We start from the raw sequence: 20700 nt of genomic DNA on the forward strand, positions 1-20700 counted from the left end.
ATCTTAAGTTTAACTCATTGGTAACATATTACATCCTTTGTGTCTGATGTTGAAGATTGAGGATATGCTCTGTACTGATAGATCCATGTGTCATGAGGACAAAAGAGCCTGAGTGAAAAAAAGGCCAGGGATGTACAATTTCCTGTCAAAGAGAAAAACACCACAAAAATGAAATAACCACTGCCAATTATTGTAAAAGTCCATTTAGTTCACTCATGTCCTTGAGCAAAGGAAATCTGCTATTTTTATCTGGTCTGGCCTACACATGGCTCCAGAACCACAGCATTGCGGTTGACTGTACAGCTCTCTGGGCAATCAGGGATGGGCAATAATTTCGGGCCTAGCCAGCAACATCCACATGTGAAAGAATTTTTTAAAATAAACTTAGTAAATTTTGGTATTGCAGTTTGATCAAACAATGGAGGGATTGTTTACTGTCTATTTGTGGCTTTGGAATGATTATTCTCATTTTCATTGAATGCAAGAATTTCTTTAACAGTTTTTGTTTCAACTGCTCTTAAGTTACTCATTCATTCCTTCCTCATTCTGCTTTGCAGAAAAAATACAAAGAAGCTGTGAAGAAGGAACTTCCCAAAGCTGCTTACATGAAGTTGCCTGAGACCCGTGGGACTTCACACGTTAAAGAGGTGTCTAAGTTACTGAGTGGGGTGAGTATTCACACATTATCATATTTTATGTGAGAAGCTTAGATCATCAATTATCTTTCTATATGTGGCCGCACAAAATTGCCTTGTGGTCTCTGTTTAAACAAGTCTGTGACCCAGTTAAAATTAGGCAGAGAGATAAGTTTAGACCTAATTACCCCAATGATATGCCAACCAGAAGTTTTCTTCTGCCATGACCATCAGTGACTGAACGTTCCTCACCCATTTCTTGCAAGTTGTAGATTTATTCTTCCCTCCTTGTCGGTTCCGGTTCCACTTCTCAATATTCCAACAAGCAAGTTACTGTAGTGCTGGGCCTCAGGAAATGGAGGTTAGTGCTGGATGTGCCTCTATGGCAGGCAAGTGCCTCGCTCTCCATTCTGTCTCCATCAAGAAATCCCATCTCTGCCAATGTCTTCACTGGTTTTGGTTCTCTGTCATTAAGATTTCTTCAGTATCCTTTGCTGGATTCTACAATGCTGTTCTATTTTCCCAGCTATTGAGTTTCCACCCTTGCACTTATTATATCTCAATTAAAATTGAGGACTTTAGAGGCAGAAAATGAGGGTCATGCATCTAAGTAGTAGGTACAACAGACTTGTTTATTTTAAGCTACCCCACCTCAGTTATACTGTAGCATGAAAGGACCTCCCAACTGTAGGCCACGCTGACTGGCTTCATTTACAGTCTAAACTTCTGTATTATTCTTGGATGTATTATGGAGTTTTTAAAAATGTAATGGGGACTCAAAGTATTATCTGATTGTTAATATGAATTTCTTTGCCCACAGAAACTGTACAAGAAGCAATTTGAGAAAGATAAAGGCAAGTCCTCATATTCCATTATGATGGAGCCTCCAGAAGTAAAACATGCAATGAATGTGGCCAAATGTCAGAGTAACGTAAGTATGCTAATCATTTTGCATCTTTTCTTTCAGTTGCATGTTTTCTTAATCTCTGTATTGAATTAAATGTTGGTCAATTTCTTTTCCCACGAGGCCTGGACTCCATTTTTAATGTTAACTAAACTTTTGTACCGCTACAATGAGCAGAAAACAATCCAGCTCTGCTTTATTCAAAACTGACCAATTAATGGTCGACTGGCTCAGAAAGAAAATCATTAGCTATCTGCTCCTGCGGTTTCAATGGATGTCATTGTTAATTTTTCCCCAAGGGTATGATTGCAGCTGTGCCTGCTATGAATGCTTTGTTGAGTTTCAAAAGCTCAAAAATCATTTGTCTGAGTTGAAATTTATAAGCTATAACTCAAAATTTGCATTTGAGAGGCCAATACAGGATTAGCTATCTTTGTGTTAATGAATAAAATTTTTGTTTTTACAGCAGATTGACAACTTGAGATTTAATTCTTTTCATGAAATAGAGATCTCTTATCAAAATTGGGTGTATAGTAGTGGGAGCTCTCTTTGGGTAAACTGGATGAGTGGTTATGGAAGATATGAGAGAGAATGGAACAGGGTATATGAGTGAGGGACACATGTGGTGGAATGGAGGTGAAGGATCAGGGTTTCAGATCCTTAAGGCCTTTCAACAACTGGGTCAAAGTCTCAGAGAACCAAAGTAGGCCTTTTAATAACCTCACCTTAGCATGTGCCCAGCTCCATGGCTACTCTCAAATGCCTTCATCCTCCACTCCCCTCTCCACCCAGCTCCCAGCTTGGCTAGAAGGAAAATATGGATGGTAGGGAGAGTTTTTAAAAAACTAGATGTTCCACAATTTAGCCCACAATCTCTTCAAACCTTTTAACTTTAAAATAAACATTCCCCATCAGCAGCCAAATTTTGTGGCTGTTTAGAGGTGCGAGGAGTCTCTCTGCAGAGTATCTTGTGAATGCAGTTTTATCCAGGCAGGGGGATCTCCTCAAAGCCTGGCAGGAGAGCTAACTCCCAGTCTGCTGCTCAAGCCGACCTACAGGCAGCTCAACTGTTCCCACACAACTCCAGGATCCTAGAGACTAACCAGAGAATTTTGGTCAGCTGATGAAAATAGGTCTCATTCTCCAGGCCTTTAGCATGCCCAATTGGCTCTCTGCCACTTAAGGGCAGCAGCAAACCCCATCCAACCTTCAGGAAGATGTCCCAGAAGCAGAATGGAGCCAGAAAATTAGCATGCCAGCCAGAAACGCAACCTCCTGTGATCTTTTGTGTTCTGCATTCTACTGGGCCTTACAAATTAAGCTGCCATTACAGAGGAGGATCTCCAAGATGTTTCTATTAGGCTATGTGAACCTACATGATGCACAGGAAGGTTAATAATCAGATGCAGGTTATTTTCCCACTAATACTTTCAGAGCCACTTGCCTGGTGTGTGTGGAGAGGATGAGGCCAGCTTGAAATGAAAGTGCCTCCACTGTCTAACTTGCAATCTTCAAGATCAGATAATGATTTGAGATTGGTCAGCACATCCTCTTGCAGTTGATTCAATTCAGGCCTTGTGATCCTTCCCTAATTTCCAAACTGATCTTTTCCACTATGATTTCAGTTGGTCTCTCTTGTATCGCCCTCTACCACTCCGTGTCTGTTCCTTTACCTATCACAACATATCTTTGGTCTCTCTCCACATCACCACTACCCCAATCCACACAGCCTCCATACTGCATAGGACCATGATATATTGTCTGCATTCGAGGTATTATATAATTCCAAGCTTGCCATATCAAATTGGGAAATAGAAACTTTAGAACATATGGAATGAGCAATTTATTTGGAATGTATTTCTCAAATTTCAATCTTTAGCGAAGCAGCATATCAATGATGATAAAACGTTTTCTGTTCTGCAGATCGATTACAAGAAAGATGCTAAATCCAAATTGGCTTACACATCTGTGGCAGATCGACCAGATATTCTTAAAGCCACTGAAGCTGCCAAGTTAATAAGTGATGTGAGTATGTTTCTTTCATTTAAGCAGTATTCCTCAAGATATTATCTGGGCTCAGGTACAGCCCATCACATGAGTTTTGTCTGGTGTTTTTTTTTTCAGATTGGATACAGGACAAAAGCACGTGAGGAGGCTAGTCGCGGTATAATCAGCCTTGGACGTCCAGACATTGAACTTGCCAAAGAGGTTTCCAAACTCACCAGCCAGGTAAAACAGATAAGGGAATTTGTGAAAAGCTGAAGTAGATATCTGAATAACCTCACAAAGAAAACAGGATTGTAAAATTGTTTGAGACTCCAGATTGTGTCATACTGTATCGGCCTATACTAAGTCACATAAGATTGTAGCAAACATGTTAAATTGTGCTATGTTGCGTTAGACTGTATCCAACATTACATTGTAATAGTGTCATAAACTATCAGAAAGGAGAAAATCAAACCAATGAAACTGAGAGAAATGGTTAAGCTGACTGACTGGAGAAAGTCTGATGAATCATGCAAGATGCAACTATTCTAGAAGTTTCAATATTTGTTCTCCTTAAGAATTTCAATGTCATTTTAAATCAATAACTTCTTTCTTGTGTTCATTCATGCACGTTGATTTCTATCTCCTTTCTGCTTTACTGTTTATTTTGCAAGTTGTTTGTTGTGATTTTATGCATTTATCTTAAGGTTAATTTTGATGCTGTGTCCAAGTTGTTACTCTCAACTTGTCATGTGTCTTAGTGGTAGCACAATCAACTCTATAAAGGCATTGGTCCCTTTTCTTTCCTGAAAAGATAAGGGTGATGGGTGTCAAAATGGACGTGTTTAAAATTATGACTTTTTTTGGTAGAGAATGTTGACTTAATCAACATAAGATAGTCCCTAAGAATTCAAACAGAGAATTATAAAGAAGCTACTTATCCAGAGAGTGAGAGAGTATGGAATTCTCTACCACAGAGTGTAGTTGAGGCATATAATGATGATGCAACTAAGTGGGGCTAGACAATTCTCTGAGAAAGAGGGAGATAGAGGTTTCGGCTCATGGAAGTTGATGGGAAAGGCAATGGAGCATAAAACACTGGCATGGACAAATTGGGCTAGTTGTCTGTGTTTGTGCTGTATGTTCTATGAAAATTTTGTAGCATGAAAGCAAATAATAGGAGCAATTTACACAGGAAAGGTAGTCAATCAGTCGCAACAGCACCCTGCCTAATAAACTGTCCTTTAGGCGATAGAAAGCCCAGCGATAGAGAAGAGGCAAGTGATGGCTTTGTAGGTAATTTTAAACACTTCTCTCTCCCTAAAAATGGGTGGATCATGGTCAGGTAAGAAGTTAAAATCTTAAAAATGCAAAACAAGAACCAAGACCTGGTCTGAATCTGCAAACTCCCAGATTTAAAGAAGAGAGAGAAAGTAAGAACAGAAGAAGAATGAATTATAGACTCATGATTAGATTAGATTCCCTACAGTATGGAAACAGGCCCTTCTGCCCAACAAGTCTACACTGACCTTCTGAAGAGTAGCCCAACCAGACTTATTCCCTACCCTATATTTACCACTGACTAATGTACCAAACACTATGGGGAATTTAGCATGGCCAATTCACCAGATCTGCACATCTTTGGGTTGTGGGAGGAAACCCACGCAGACATGGGGAGAATGTGCAAAATCCACAGACAGTCACCACCCGAGGTGGGAATCAACCTGAGTCCCTGGTGCTGTGAGGCAGCAGTGCTAACCACTGAGCCACTGTGCTGCTCTGTATTTAATGTTTTCAGTTGAGTGGTGCTTTCTGTTTGATTTTAAATGCCTCTGTTAATCAGACTCAGCTGATTCTTGGTTTCAAGAAAAAGTCATTCAAACTAATATTTTTGGGCTTTCAACTGGTAAAGCAATTGTCATTTCCTAAATGCCACCTCAAGGGTCATTCTTCCGAATCCAACATGTATCATTCCAAAGACACTCAATCAAGTGTACAGAGATAACTATACCCATTGTGACCCCAAGGTATAAGATTACAGGAGCAGAATTAGGCCATTCGGTCCTTCGAGTCTGCTCTGTAATTCGATGATGACTGACATGCTGCTCACCCCAATTTCCCTGCCATCTCTCCATATCCCTTCAACCCATTACCAATTACAAATCTGTCTAACTCCTCCTTAAATTTACTCACTGTCCCATCATCCACTGCACTCTGTGGTAGCGAATTCCACAGATTCACAATGCTTTGGGAGTAGTTTCTCTCAACTCTGTTTTAATTTGCTACCCCCTTATCTTAACTTGCCCTCCAACATCCCACAATTCATGTTCTTCTTGCTTGGCTTTTTCCTCTGTCTTGTGGTTTCTCTGTCTCAATGCCCTGTTATTAAAAGATACTCATTATTTATTTCCCATTAAAGTTGGCACTATTCTTTCTCAATATTGGCAAATATCCTCCATCCTCACAGAATCTTATGTTCACTTTCCTCCCTTCCTTGGTTTAGATGCAACAGACCTTCATTAAAGAATCATAGGAGTACAAAAGGGGCCATTTGACTCATTGTTGCAATGACTTTCCAAATGAGCATTCTAATTTAGTTCTTTCGCCTGACTTTTCCCACATACCATTGTACATTGTTTCTACACAAATAATCATCCAATTCCCTCTTGAATGCCTCAATTAATTCTCTCTCCACCACACTTCCAGGTAATGCTTTTGACATTCCTGGTCAGTTCAGGAAGATACTCAATCAAGTGTACAGAGATGACTGTACATATTGTGACCCAAACTCTCTGACTCAGCAAGGGTTCAAACAACTTTGTACATTTTTTCAAAGATTGCATTTTTATTCTATACATAATATGATTGGGGATTAAGTATTATCAAGGGACCATTCCTTTATATGTTCTGACACATTGTGCTGGGCCCCACTGGGTATGGGAAGGAGGACCCCTTGGCCTTTCGCCAGTTCCTTGGCTGCACCTTGAATCCCAGGTCATTTTCCAGAGGGAGGTTTGATTGGGGGCAGGATAAGATGATAGAGCTAATTAAAAGCCTGTTACTGATTGAAAATGAAGACCAACTGTGCTTTGACACCACATTGGATTTTCCAGGGAAAATCACATTGAATTCTGTAGCCTGCATAGTGCAGTTATTTAATCCCCATTTCAGCCTAACAGTGAGTTTCAGAGCCTACAGGAAAAGGTATTGCTCCTTGTTTGTGATGAGTTCAGTTATTTATGAACAGCTTGAACACGGAAGACCAACTTGCCTAGTTTTCAGGACGACTTTTCAACATAAAGCTGTATATTTCAAGAATGTGCCTACTAACTTAGAGCAAATTGTTGAGAGGACTTTCGGACATTTATTCTATTATGTCACATAAATAGATATACAATGGGTGACCAAAGTTTGATAAAGAGGGAAGTTTCGAGTAGCAATTTAAAAGGGGAACAGGTGACCAAGAGAGGGTACAAGGTTTAGGGAAGGAATTCCAGAACTTGGGCTTCACGCATCTAAATATCCAACCAGGAATGGAGGAGCAATGGTCATGTGCAAACGGTCAAATTGTAAAGATTTTGCAGAGATTTCCGAGGATGGTCAAACCAGAGATTGTTTCTGAGATGGGGGAGGATGAGAACATGGAGGAATGTGCAAACAAGGAGGAGAACTTTAAATACAAAATTGCAGTTGAATGGGGAGCCAATATAGGTCAGAAACACAATGGTCACAGGTAATTAGGCAAAAAATTGTTTTCACACAAAAAAAATTCACTTATGTACCCCACAGCTTCAGGGTCAAGAGTGAAATGTTGGTTTAAACCATGAAAAAAATTGTGCAGCATCATACATCTTTCCCTGCAATTTCCATTTTATATTATGGTAACATTTTGGAGGGAAATGAGATTAAATTAGATTCCCTACAGTGTGGAAACAGGCCCTTTGGCCCAACAAGTCCACACCAACCCACCCAGTCCCATTTCCCTCTGACTAATGCACCTAACACTATGGGCAATTTATCATGGCCAATTCACCTAACCTGCACATCTTTGGACAGCGGGAAGAAGCCAGAGCACCCAGAGGAAACCCACACAGACACAGGGAGAATGTGCAAACTTACACAGGCAGTCACCCAAGGCTGGAATTGAACCTGGGACCCTGCTGCTGTGAGGCAGCAGTGCTAACCACTGAGTCACTGTGCTGCCCTTAGATGTGACCATAAAAGTGCAAACTTTCCAAGGAGAATTGGTTAGATATTTGCAAAGGAAAAATGTGAGCTAGAGGGATAAGGTGGGAATGTAACACTAATTTAGGTAGCTCTTGCAATAAACCAGGGCAGCTAGGATAACTAGATTCCTTCTGTGATGGAAAGTTTGATGAACTGCTTAAAACGACATATCCATGGCCCAAGATATTATTGCTTTATTTGGGGTATTGCGTCAATCTAATTTTCTTCTGGTTCAACTTTGTGACAACACATCACCTCTAACATGTTCACCTGATGCTGTTGTAAAATATGTCTCGAGCAAATTACTACTCAAAGGGCTCAAAGAGTGCTTCAAGAAAATACACGTTTTATTTCATAATACCATATATTGTAATGCATAATTCAACCTGGTGTTTAAGATGATTCCATTTTTTCAGCACCAAGATGCATGTTTAGACAAGTAAGCACTTAAACATTTATTATACATGATACACTTAGTGTATCAATTACCCACCATCACCATTTTTCATCTAATAAATACATGTTTAGGGAAATACTGGCAAGAGACTTCAATATTTCAGCTCAGAGGTGAATATTTATGGTTAATCTCCACCCAATGAGTTGGTGCATGGGATCAAGCAGGTGATGGATTATGTTGCCAAGAAAATGTACAGGGGTTTAAGATGTCCATAGAGAGCATAGTGAACAATGAACAGAAGTTAGCCGTCTACACCAACATGCACAGTTCACGTTTTATATTCTGCGAATATGTGAGTCCCATTCAAAGAAGGATTTTGGGAAGCTTCAATGTTGATTTGTGCATTGCAATCTCTGGTATATGATAATAGCCAAAATCCATTAAATTGTGAAATATATATAATCTATCATTGTATGGTAAAACTGAGCTGAATCCTGCTTCTAACTAGTCATTTGCTGAGTGGAGTTAAATACATATCTGCTGCTGTCTACGTATTAATTTGTTTGTTCCAAGCTCTTCTATCTCATGCTTGCAATTCCATCCAGGCTACCCATTACTTGCTAATTAATGTTGCTCTGACCATACCATCTTGCTACGCTTCATAGGTGGAATATACCAAACAGAAACTCAGAGGTCATGGAGCTGCTTCATATGACACTCCCACGATGAGGCTTGCAAAGAAAGCAAACATCCTCTCAAGCAACGTAAGACAACCATAAATACCAGAAATCCCTGTACAGTGTATCTGCGTTTTATATTCTGCCCTTGCCCTTTGTGCAAATTACCTTTTTGTTGTCAGGGGGGAGTGGGTGTGCCTTCCAGTGTAAATGGTATTCTAGTACCAAATATATTAATACGCAGAAGTCAATCCAATTGAAGATTAAGATGAAATCAAAGGACTGAATAGGATTGGTCCTAAACCAAGCCATCATGACTGGGTTGTTTTGCATTCATGTTTCTGGCACAATTCACTGTATTGGATTCCAAGTTTTCAATTCAGTCTTCTATTTCCCCCAGTCTCTACCAAAGGGAAAACAGAGTTCTAAGATTCAGCAATTTCCACGTTTTGAGCCTAGAGCTACAAAAATGTGTCTTCCTCCGAATTGCTTATCAACCATGAACATTTTTTAATTCTCCAAGAATGGTCAAAGCTTCCGAGCCTTCTTGAACCGCACCCCCCACCGCCCCTCAAGTTGTCAGTAATGCTAATCCATTTCTCATTACATCTTCAGCTTTCTTCTTCTTAATGATTCATTCTGCTTCAGCTCAAGATCATACTTGAATGATATGCTTTTTCTTAAAGTTCTGTGCTTAGAAAGGTTGTGCATATGTATCTCTGACTCTGGAATTCTTTTTGAACTATGGTGTTGTCTACTTTCTTTGATAAGAGAGAAAAAAGTTTCCACCCAACTGCATTTTGTATTTTTCTTTTGTTTGATTATCTTTTACTCTTGAAATTTTACACCCATTTTTTGTAGGAACCCAGGCTTTTGAAATGGTGAACTTTGCCATCTGTGTTCCAGGCCTGGTATCTGGATGTGGAAGTAGACAATCTAACAGTTTCACCTTTTAAAATATAATCTGTGCACATATTAATATTTCAAAGATAGAGTTAAATATAAACAAATTGATATGAGTATGAAAGTAACTCAGGTCTGTGAGCAATTGTTAAGCTAACACTGCATTCAAGAAACTGATATTTTGTACATCAAGTTGTTTTCAGGATCTGATCACTGGAATAGCCCTATTATCAGTTTTTATTTTATTTTGATTGTTCATTTGTTAAACATTGCCAACTTTTTTTGGCTCACCACTCTGTCATTCCTATTATATACCACCTCCCCAGCCTACACCTTCTTATGTCTATCCCTGTTTGTTGTATGTTACTGGACAATTGTGCGCCCCATCTTTGTCATTGTGAGTTTTAAGGTAGTTTTCGTCATCCTTCTTAATCAATGTCATTTGTCCAAACTGTTCAACTGATTTGTTTATTGTTTATTGTTTCTTTATTGTTACTCTGAGTTACAGAGCTGATTGTATTCATGTTGGGATAATTAAGTAATATTGTTTTTAATTCATGCACAGCTTAAGTACAAAGAGAAGTTTGAGAAAGAGTTTAAAGGACAGAGGCCGAAGTTTGATTTGAAGGAAAGCTCAGGATACAAGTCAATGAAAGATGCAACTATTTTTGCTAGTGAAGTGAGTATCAAGACACTTCCAACTACAATTACTAAACTATTTGAGGTTGGTTGATGATGCCAGTACTTCAAGACAAACGAAAGCTGTATGGTTATAGAAATATTAGATAAGAACCACCTGTCTGTGAGCTTCTGAAATTTAAAATATATTTCCATTGCGTATTCACCCAGGTACATGTTAACTTTTGATTTTAAAAAATTACAGGATCTGAAAATGCAATAATTAGGAGACTGGAGAACACCCAAAGCCATGGTGGGGACTCTATTGCAATAGTCCTCAGTGTCTGGAGGTTTCTCACATTTCAAAGTGATGCAGACCAACCATCCATCTCTTTGTCTGTCTGTCTATCTATCCTGGATATGGAGTAGAACGTCTCTACACCAGAATTCTCCATTTCCCGGCTGAATTAGGACTCATTGTCCATCAGAAAACTGAAATGTTATGTGACTTTAGGGTGACACACCTTCAGGAAAAATGGCCTGGAGCCCTAATAAAAAGATGCATGACTTGTATCAGACCTATTTTACATGAGGAGGAGATGGGGACTGAGTTGAGGAGGACACCATGACTAAGGGAGGGTCTCAGCAATCTACATTACCAGGTGGGCAGCAACCACAACAGCACATTTTTCTGCCCTTCAACTTAAGTGACCTCCAGCTCACACTGCAGACCCCAGCAGGGTTATCGCTGGGGAACAACAGCTGCTGGCATCCACCAAAACAAATAACAGGCTTATACTTTTCAGAATTTCCAAGACAGAGAATGTGAGCAAACATTAATTCAAAATTCTAGTAATTTCATCTTCTGAAGGCCTACATTACCCAATCCTTTTTCACCTATCCAAGTGGGCTTTGCAGACTTACTATGGTTTGAAAGGGAAAGGGACATTGACTAGAACAGACAGGACAATTGAGTTTGGGCCACTTAAAACAGCCATGACTCTATTAAGCAGTTAGAAAGAAAAAAACTGCAGATGCTGGAATCAAAAATAGACAGGCAGAAGGCTGGAAGAACACAATAAGGAGTTAGAGGACACTGGAAAAATCTTCTAGTCACTACCCATTTCAATTCCTCTTCCCACTCCCTTTTCGACATGACTGTCTTTGGCCTCCTCCATTGCCACAACGAACCAAACTGCAAATTAGAGGAGTAACACCTCATCTTCCACCTGGGCAACCTACAGCCTGGGGGACTCAACATTGAGTTCTCCAATTTGAAATAAACTCCCTTTCCATCCCGTGACTCCCTTGCCAGCCCCTCCCCCTCCTTCTGCTCTTCCCTGCCTCCAGCTGGATTCATTCCTCCCATTGACAACCAGGTCATACCTTCTACCTGTCTTCACCTATCCCCACTTCATCACCTTGCCCCCACCACTTCCTTTACCTGCAGCTCCCCTTACACCAACCCTTAGTCCTGAAGAAAGGTTACAGCCAAAACATCAACTTCTCCACTTCCTGATGCTGCCTGACTTGTTGTGTTCTTCCAGGCTCCTGTCTGTCTACCATGCACCTATTAACAAGCAATGTAGGGGCCTGCTCTTACCTTTAAACTTCTTAACACCAGCCCCTTCTCCCAATGGCCCACATGACCCAAAATTTCTAAGATGGTCAAAGCATCTAAGGCAGGAAATAATGGTATATAACATGAATGTTTAGAGATTTTTGAGAAGATTTGTTGCTCAGGTTGATAAGTATGTAAGTTAGCTTGCTGAGCTGGAAGGTTTGTTTTCAGATGTTTTGTCACCATACTAGGTAACATCATCAGTGAATGTCTCTAGTGAAGCACTAGTGGTATGTCTCACCTCTCTATTTATAGGTCTTGGTTTCCTAAAGTTGGTGATGTCTTTTCTGCTTTTTTTTCAAGGGAAGGTAGATGGGATCTAAGTCAATGTGCTTATTGATGGAGTTCTGGTTAGAATGCCATATCTCTAAGAATTCCCATGCATGTCTTTGTTTTGCCTGTCCTAGGGTGTGTCCCAGTCAAAGTGGTGTCCTTCTTTGTCTGCATGTATGGAAACCAGTGATAGTGGGTCATGTCTTTTGGTGGCTAGTTGGTGTTCAAGTATCCTAGTGGCTAGTTTCGTGCTTGTGACTCTCACTAATGATGTTACCTAGTTGTGGTGACGAAACAAACCTTCCAGCTCAGTGAGCTAACTTAGATACTTATGAATGTTTAGGTTTTTAGCATACATTAATTGAAGATTAAGTATGTCAGACATTAGAGTGAAATGTTGTGGAGAACAGGAGAAACTTGAATTGAATCTCACCAGTGTTGTCCTGCAGTCTAAATTCTGCAGCTAAAATACTTTGATACCTGTCAGAAGAATAATAGTGTTACTGTTTTGCTTCACATTTCAGGTTATATACAAGCAGGACCTGAAGAAGATGCACAAACCTGTAACAGATATGTCTGAATCCTTACAAATGCAGCATAATCTTTCCACTAGCAAGCTATCGAGTCAAGTAAGCAGTTGAACTGACAAACTCACATCCACTTTCATAACTTGTCCTGTCTCATTATAATCTGAATGAGTTAAGGATTAACACTTTTCTCCTCTTCTCATCACTGAGGGGATATCACTGGTTGTGACCTACTCATCTCTTACCCATAGTTGTTCTCATCAGCCTCAATGACCATTTTGAACATTGTGTCATAATTTTTTCTAATTAAAACTTCTTGTATTTTTATCAAGTTACTAATTAGCCACTTCACTGAAAATTTGTTGGTTTTCATCTTGTCGTTAGGCTTTTTTTAACACTAACAAATGTTTTTTTTTAAATAAGTCCATTTCATTATTCTCATACTACTTCAGGAAATGAATGAAATCCTTTTTCATGTGCGTGAACATTAACATCTTCAGATGGTTGAATACTTATGCTTTTGTAAGGGAAAGCACACATTGACTGAAGCCAAAATGGCACTCTGCCTATTGGTGGGCCAACCATTAACAAACCAGAGTTTCCCCATGAATCAGACGCAAAGAGATGCTCAAGAAATTTAGAGGTTATAAATGGTTTTCATTAGCCATCATGTGATCACCCACTCAGGTGATGCTGGATAATAAAATATCATTTGAGGATGAAAGAAATCAATATTGGTGCTCATACTATCTCAATGCAGTTCTTAGTATCAGTTTACCTGTAGAATAAGTCAACAATCACAAAGTCTTGCATTTGTGTAGTGCTTTTAATGTAGTAAAATAATTCAGGTTGCTTCATAGGAGCATTATCAAGTGAAATGGAAGGATGCAATAAAGGGACATTTCAAAAGTACCAATGATATTATACAAATTCAACAAATATATGTCAATGATTTTGATGAGGAAGGTAAGTGTAATATTTCCAAATTTGCTAATGACACTTTGGGAGTATAAGTGATGAGCAGGGTGAAAAGGGACAGATGTAATCTAACATGGAAAAATAAGTTGTCCACTTAGTATGGTGTCAGCTATGGTGCACGTGTTAGCACACTTGAAATTGTGGATTCAAGTCCCATTCCAAGACAAGAACATTGTATTTGATACTCCTGTGCAGTACTAAAGTGTGCACTAAGGTGCCATCTATTGGATGAGATGTTAAAATAAGATCCTTTTCACACACTCAGGTTGATAAAAAAGATCCCATTGCATTTTTTTTTGTCCTGTCCAATTTTTATTCCTCAATTAATAATACTTAAACAGATTACCTGGTTATGATCATATTGCTGTCTGTGAGTGCTTGATTTATGCAAAATGTCTGCTATATTTCACATATTACAATATGGACTATCCTCTTTTTATTCACTTTTGAGATGTGACACTGAAGGAGCGATGATATAGTTCCAAGTCAGGATGATTTGTGGCTTGGAGGGAAACCCTTGGATGTGGTGTTCTCGTATATCTGCAGCCCTTGTCCTTCCAGGTGTTGGAGGTTGTGGGTTTGGGACAGTAAGCACTTCAAAAGTACATAATTGGCTGCAAAAGCACTTTGAGGCATCCTGAATCATGTAAAGCACTGAATAAATGCAAGCCTTTTTTTCTCTTTTATGAAAACTCCATAAGACTTTCTCAACTATAGTTACTTTAAAAGTCTGTCAGATTGAAATATTTTTTCATCCTCATCAAATATCTTCACAAATAAAATTACGTAAAATGGAAGAGTAATCATAGGGAACTTATAGGATTGTCCATTAAAATCTTTTCTCTACAATAGAAATCTTTCTTGGATTATTTTCAAATATATTATTTTTTGCTTTTCACACAGTATTACGTTTTGTAATTGTTATTTTATTTTTAAAACCTCTTCTTTTGTGGTTCTTAACAAATCATGATAGTTAACATCAAAGGATAATCCATTCAAATGAAACCAGCTTGTTAATGGTTGTTTTATTAGCTCTTCAGTGTCAATAACATTTCTCAGTGGCTTTTTCTGTTTTCATTAGAAATGTCCATACCTTTGTGTGTAATCCCACAGCCACAATCCATCCACCACATCCCATTTTTTGATTGGATTTCTTTTCTTGCTTTTCCATTTTATTGTTTAACGGAATATTTTTTGTGAGCACCTTTTTGTAGATGGGTCACAATATTCAGACTCTGTAGTCTCTCTGTTATTGAGGTGGTTTTTGACCCTCTCATAGTACCAGTACAAGAAGGAGTTTGAGAAGAGTAAAGGTCACTACCATTTGGTATCCGATTCACCTGAACAAATTCATCTAAAGGAAGCAACTGAGTTACAGAGCCAAGTAAGTCAGCTGAGGAAAAGTGAATGTATGTTCATATGCACATTTAACTTTGTCTCCAGGATTCAAACTCATCCAGTACTAATGTGCAGCAAGTTCTACAGTTTAATGAAGACGTGACCTATAGCAATGTTCTAACATAAAGCAAGAAGGCATATTTTTCTATAGCCTATATTTTAAAATGTTAAAATGGTGAAAATGAAGGTCAAAGCATCCTTTCTTCCTTTGTTGAGCCTGTGAGTTTACTTACTTACTGTTTTTTTAAACTGTGGTTTCTTGTCCCACTCCGATTTTATTTACAATATTAACTTGGTTCCTTTGTGCCATTAAAAGCTCCCTTACTGAAGTACAATGAGCTAAGGCAATTGTCAGACAATGTTTCATGTCAGTTTATTTTGGCTTTATCATGGTTATTCGAAGAAAATGTTTAGCTTCTATTTGACACTGCTTCCAGATAATTTGGTTGAAATGGATAAATGCCACATGAGCCAATATAGCGATTCCAAAAGTTCTTAAATGATGTTACAAATTGATAGGGAACTATAGGATTATATCATCATATGTTAATGAAAGGGGTGGTTTTAACACACAACTATAATCTGAGCAGTTCCAAACAACTTTTTCAGTTCATTTATACAATAGCGAGTGTTGATTTGCAGAAGTTCTATTATTAGAAATGCCATATTCTACAATGAAAAATAATATCAATTATGTAAAGCTTATTCTGTTATGTAGAGTAACCATGTTGTACATTTCAGATAAAATACAAGGAACTGTATGAGAAAGAAAGAGGCAAGGCAATGCTGGACTTTGAAACACCTGTTTATGTTACTGCTTTGGAAACGCAGCATATGCAGAGTGAGGTACGGTCAAGGAATAACTTCATGAGGGCCCTGTTGTTGGTTTTATTGTTGAATAGCATGTGTTTTTGAAGAGAATAGGATTTATGAACGCCTGTGTTTGGGTTCTTCAATCAATTCATGTGGCCTTGGAAAATGTCATGTTTATTTGGAGGTGAAAAGGAAACTTATATACAGGTTGTGCCAGACTTGTATTAAGTTATATAACTGTATGTTGTCACATTGGCAAATACTTAAAGTTGATTTGTCTCCCAAAATATTTCATCTGCTCTTCAGCTATCTTAATCCCTTGCTCCTTGTGCACTGGGAAACAACACAACATTGTCCAGCCAGGCTATTGAGAAATGTTCAGTTCAGCATTTTCACAGTCTATCAGTTAGTCAGCAAGCAGCATAGTTACAATGAGATGCTAGACATAACAATGTGTTCCTTCCTTAATATCCACTACTTTACCTGCAATCTACTAAAGATTGCCATAATTGAAGGCAAACTTCTTCCTGCCATCACTCACTTGTGGCTTGGATACCTCAGTGGTTCTGTGCCTCAGGTTGGTATTGTACCAGCAATTGCCATCATCCATTATTGACAATGCTATTCAGTGGAGCAGCCTCCCCTGTCAAATGCCTGAATGACACAGTCGGGGAGTCTTCCCAATAAAGAGCAGCTGAGATCCTCGTTACCTCAGCAAGATTCCATCCATCCTTTCTGAATGCAATCCCTATTGAACGCAATGTTAGCTTGATTTGTCCATGTTCTTTCTTGTAATGTTGTCTTGTTAGTTAACTTATAAATAATGTTCTGACCATAAGACTTAGGATCAGAAATAGGCCATTCAGCCCATAAAGCCTGCTCTGCCATTCAATGTGATCACAGCTGATCTGATAATCCTTAACTGTACCTTCCTCTCTTTTCCCCAGAGCTCTTAATTCCCTTACTGATTAAAAATCTAACTATCTCAGGCTTGAATATACATAATATACAATGCAGCCTTGACAGCCTTCTTATCTCAGCATTAAATGTGGTTTTCCTTGTTCTGAGATTATATCCTTTGATCCTACACACTTCCATAAAGATATACAACATCTTCACCCAGACCAGTTCACTAAGAATATTGTATGTTTCAATAAGGTCACCTCCTATTCTTCTAAATTCCAGTGAATACAGGCACAATCTATTCAACCTCTCCTCAAAAATCAATCCTCCATCCATGGGATCTGCCTAGTGAACCTTCTCTGGATTGCCTCCAACGCCAATATATATTTCTTAGATTGATATGTGCAAAACTGTTTGCAGTATTGCACGTGGAGCATGTCTTGTGTCCTGCATAGTTTTAGCAAAGGCTCCCACTTTTATACTCCATTCACTATGAAATAGAAGCCAACTAAGTTGGATGCCAGCTTTTTGTGATTTAGAAATAAGGGCTCCCAAATCCCTTTCTCTACAGCTTTCCACAGTCTTTCTCCATTTAACTAATATTCAGCTGCCAAAGAGCTTAACTTTGCAATAGTACATTTGGTGTTCCATAAAAATGTTGAACTGTATAAAAATGACTATATCCACCAAGAATGTTTTAAGAATTTTAGATTGTCTGTTATATACTTTTATACATGCTGACCACTTATTTTTAATTCTGCTGCAAATTTCTTGTCTACTTTATTTCTTCTCCCTATCACCAATAGAAAAAATATAAGAAGGATTTGGAAGACCACATAAAAGGCAGGAATCTTTCTGGTTTGGAGATTACGCCCGCAATGTTGCATGTCAAATATGCAACTAAAATAGGCTGTGAGGTATCCAGTCTATTTCTTTGTTGTTTAACAATTTGAAAAGTAATTATTGCTTTGTGTTGAAACAAATAAAATTTGGAATATGTCATGAGTAAGTTCATGCACAACCGTGTTTTCACTAATCATGAAAGAAATTTTCTGCATATTTTTAAGCATTTTGTTTATAATTTGTAGAATAATTTAGTTATTCATTGGCTTGTACTCTATCTTTTTGCTGGTGTCTCGCTCGGTATTTGGCAATTATGCATCATGTTCATTCAGAGCATTGTCATGCTAATTTCTTGTAATGGTAATGTAAAGAAACTTGCATTTCAGTCAATTAATTGTGCTTGAAGTGTTTTATCTATCTTAACACAATGAAAGATGCGTGTGTCATTCTGTTGTCTAGTCTCAGTTTACTGTCTGGGCAGAGATGTCATATAGTCAGTATTTCTGTAGCTATTTTTTCCATTTCTTTAGAAAGAGTACAGGAAGGATCTTGAGGAAGGTGTGAAGGGTAAGGGCTTAACGGTGGTTGAGGAGACTCCTGAGATGATGCGAGCAAGGAATGCCACGTACATTCTCAATGAGGTAAATATAACCCAGTGTCAGCAATGTGTGTCCTGTGCTCAAGATAACGAAATGTTACATTCTATTGAGTTATAAAAATACTGTAGGGCACACTTTCCTACTGTAGCAGATAAGTCAAATTTGTCATAATAGCAGAGGACCATAGGGCTACTCTATCATTTATTGAAGGTCACCATGCCTCAGGTGAGGGGTGAAATTAAGAAGGTGGGACTTAATGGTTATCTCAGCTGGTATGGGAATTGACACCATGCTGTTGGCATCATTGTATACAGCAAACCTTCCATCCAGCCAACTGAACTAACAAAGAACAAAAGAACACTGTGGTTAGCACCGCTGCCTCACAGTGCCAGAGACCTGGGTTCAATTCCTGCCTCGGGCAACTCTCTGCGTGGAGTTTGTACATTGTCCCCATGTCTGCATGGGTATCCTCCGGCTGCTCTGGTGCCCTCCCACAGTCCAAGGATGTGCAGGTTAGGTAAACTGGCCATGCTAAATTGCCCGTAGTGTTAGGTGAAGGGGTAAATGTAGGGGAATGGGTCTGGGTGGGTTGCTCTTCGGAGGGTCGGTGTGGACTTGTTGGGCCAAAGGGCCTGTTTCTACACTGTAAGTAATCTAATCTAATCTAAAAAAAGTACAGCACAGCAACAGGCCCTGCAAGCCGTGGAAGCTTGTGCCATTCCAAATCGTCTATCTAAATTTGTTGCCTATTTTGTAAGGATCTGTATCCCACTGCTCCCTGCCCATTCATGTATCTGTCTAGATACATCTTAAATAATGTTATCGTGCCCACCTCTACCACCTCCTCTGGGAGCTCATTCCAGGCACCCACTACCCTCGGCCTAAAGAACTTTTGATGTTAAGCTCATACCTTTAGCTCATACACTTTACCTGTTAGAAAGTTGATCATTGCAGAATATATTAGCAGATTTCTCAGAATGGCCTAGTATGATTGAACTATCTAAATGCACGATCATATCCTTTATATCTACATGTGCTTATATTTCTGTTTCTTTCCATAATTTGGAAATGGATATCGGAATTGACAGGAAGTATGTTTGACTTTTCTTTCTGTCCCATGCCCGAGGATTGTTGAAGCCAATTGTAGAGGTAGCACTGCTTCCTACAATAATTCATGGATATTTATCTGCCTCTTTTAGATTTTAAAAAGTGATGATACCCTTTTCTCTCAGTAGTTTAGAGTCCTTGAGAAATTAGACCAATTTTGCGTACAGTTTTGGTCAGATTTAAACATTAATTTGACTGTCTCAAAGGAATTGTTGACATTGATTGAGTTTTTTGAAGAAGTAACAAAGAGAATTGATGAGGGCAGAGCAGTAGATGTGACCAATATGGGCTTCAGTAAGACATTCGGCAAGGTTCAGAAACATGGCTCAGGAATGAGCAGGACTGGCAGCTTAATGTTCCAGGATACAAATGCTCCAGGAAGGATAGAAAGGGAGGCAAGAGCGGAGGGGAATGGCGTTTTTGATAAGGGATAGCATTACAGCTGTACTGAGGGAGGATATTCCTGGAAATACATCCAGGGAAGTTATTTGGGTGGAACTGAGAAATAAGAAAGGGATGATAACCTTATTGGGATTGTATTATAGACCCCCTAATAGTCAGAGGTAAATTGAGAAACAAACTTCTAAGGAGATCTCCGCTATCTGTAAGAATAATAGGGTGGTTAAGGGAGGGGATTTTAACTTTCCAAACATAGACTGGGAATGCCATAGTGTTAAAGGTTTAGATTGAGAGGAATTTCTTAAGTGCGTACAAGACAATTTCCTGATTCAGTATGTGGATGTAATTAATAGACAAGGTGCAAAACCTGACCTAATCTTGGGAAATAAGGCAGTGCAGGCGACTGGTGTGTCAGTGGGGGAGCACTTTGGGCCCAGCGACCATAATTCTATTAAATTTAAAATAGTGATGGAAAAGGATAGACCAGATCCAAAAATTGAAGTTCTAAATTGGAGAAAGGCCAATTTTGATGGTATTAGGCAAGAACTTTCAAAAGCTGATTGGGGCAGATGTTCACAGGTAAAGGAATGGCTGGAAAATGGGAAGCCTTCAGAAAGGAGATAATGAGAATCCAGAGAAAGTATATTCCTGTTAGGGTGAAGGGAAAGGCTGATAGGTAGAGGAAATGCTGGATGACTAAAGGAATAGAGGGTTTGGTTAAGAAAAAGAAGGAAGCATATGTAAGGTACAGGCAGGATAGATCGAATGAATCCTTAGAGTATAAAGGCAGTAGGAGTATACTAAAGAGGGAGATCAGGAGGGCAAAAAGGGGACATGAAATAGCTTTGGCAAAAAATTAAGGAGAATCCAAAGGGTTTTTACAAATATATTA

The 20700-nt window shown here is 38.9% G+C and overlaps 1 protein-coding gene across 19 annotated transcripts in view; it reads left to right on the plus strand.

The window, feature by feature from the left end:
- The window catches only part of neb (nebulin), a 299811-nt gene that overhangs the window by 227762 nt on the left and 51349 nt on the right, over positions 1 to 20700 (plus strand). For 14 of the 19 annotated variants that reach the window (XM_060827055.1, XM_060827069.1, XM_060827054.1 and 11 more), the window contains 11 exons: positions 558 to 668; positions 1456 to 1566; positions 3463 to 3564; positions 3664 to 3768; positions 8815 to 8913; positions 10295 to 10408; positions 12766 to 12870; positions 15026 to 15130; positions 15886 to 15990; positions 17667 to 17777; positions 18234 to 18344. In XM_060827055.1, the coding sequence (XP_060683038.1) occupies positions 558 to 668; positions 1456 to 1566; positions 3463 to 3564; positions 3664 to 3768; positions 8815 to 8913; positions 10295 to 10408; positions 12766 to 12870; positions 15026 to 15130; positions 15886 to 15990; positions 17667 to 17777; positions 18234 to 18344 (1179 nt within the window). The remainder of the gene's footprint in view (positions 1 to 557; positions 669 to 1455; positions 1567 to 3462; positions 3565 to 3663; positions 3769 to 8814; positions 8914 to 10294; positions 10409 to 12765; positions 12871 to 15025; positions 15131 to 15885; positions 15991 to 17666; positions 17778 to 18233; positions 18345 to 20700) is intronic. The other 5 variants (XM_060827064.1, XM_060827067.1, XM_060827065.1 and 2 more) reach the window with 3 other exon arrangements.

Source organism: Hemiscyllium ocellatum, chromosome 7 (genome assembly GCF_020745735.1).
Source record: "Hemiscyllium ocellatum isolate sHemOce1 chromosome 7, sHemOce1.pat.X.cur, whole genome shotgun sequence".
Lineage (NCBI taxonomy): Eukaryota > Metazoa > Chordata > Chondrichthyes > Orectolobiformes > Hemiscylliidae > Hemiscyllium > Hemiscyllium ocellatum.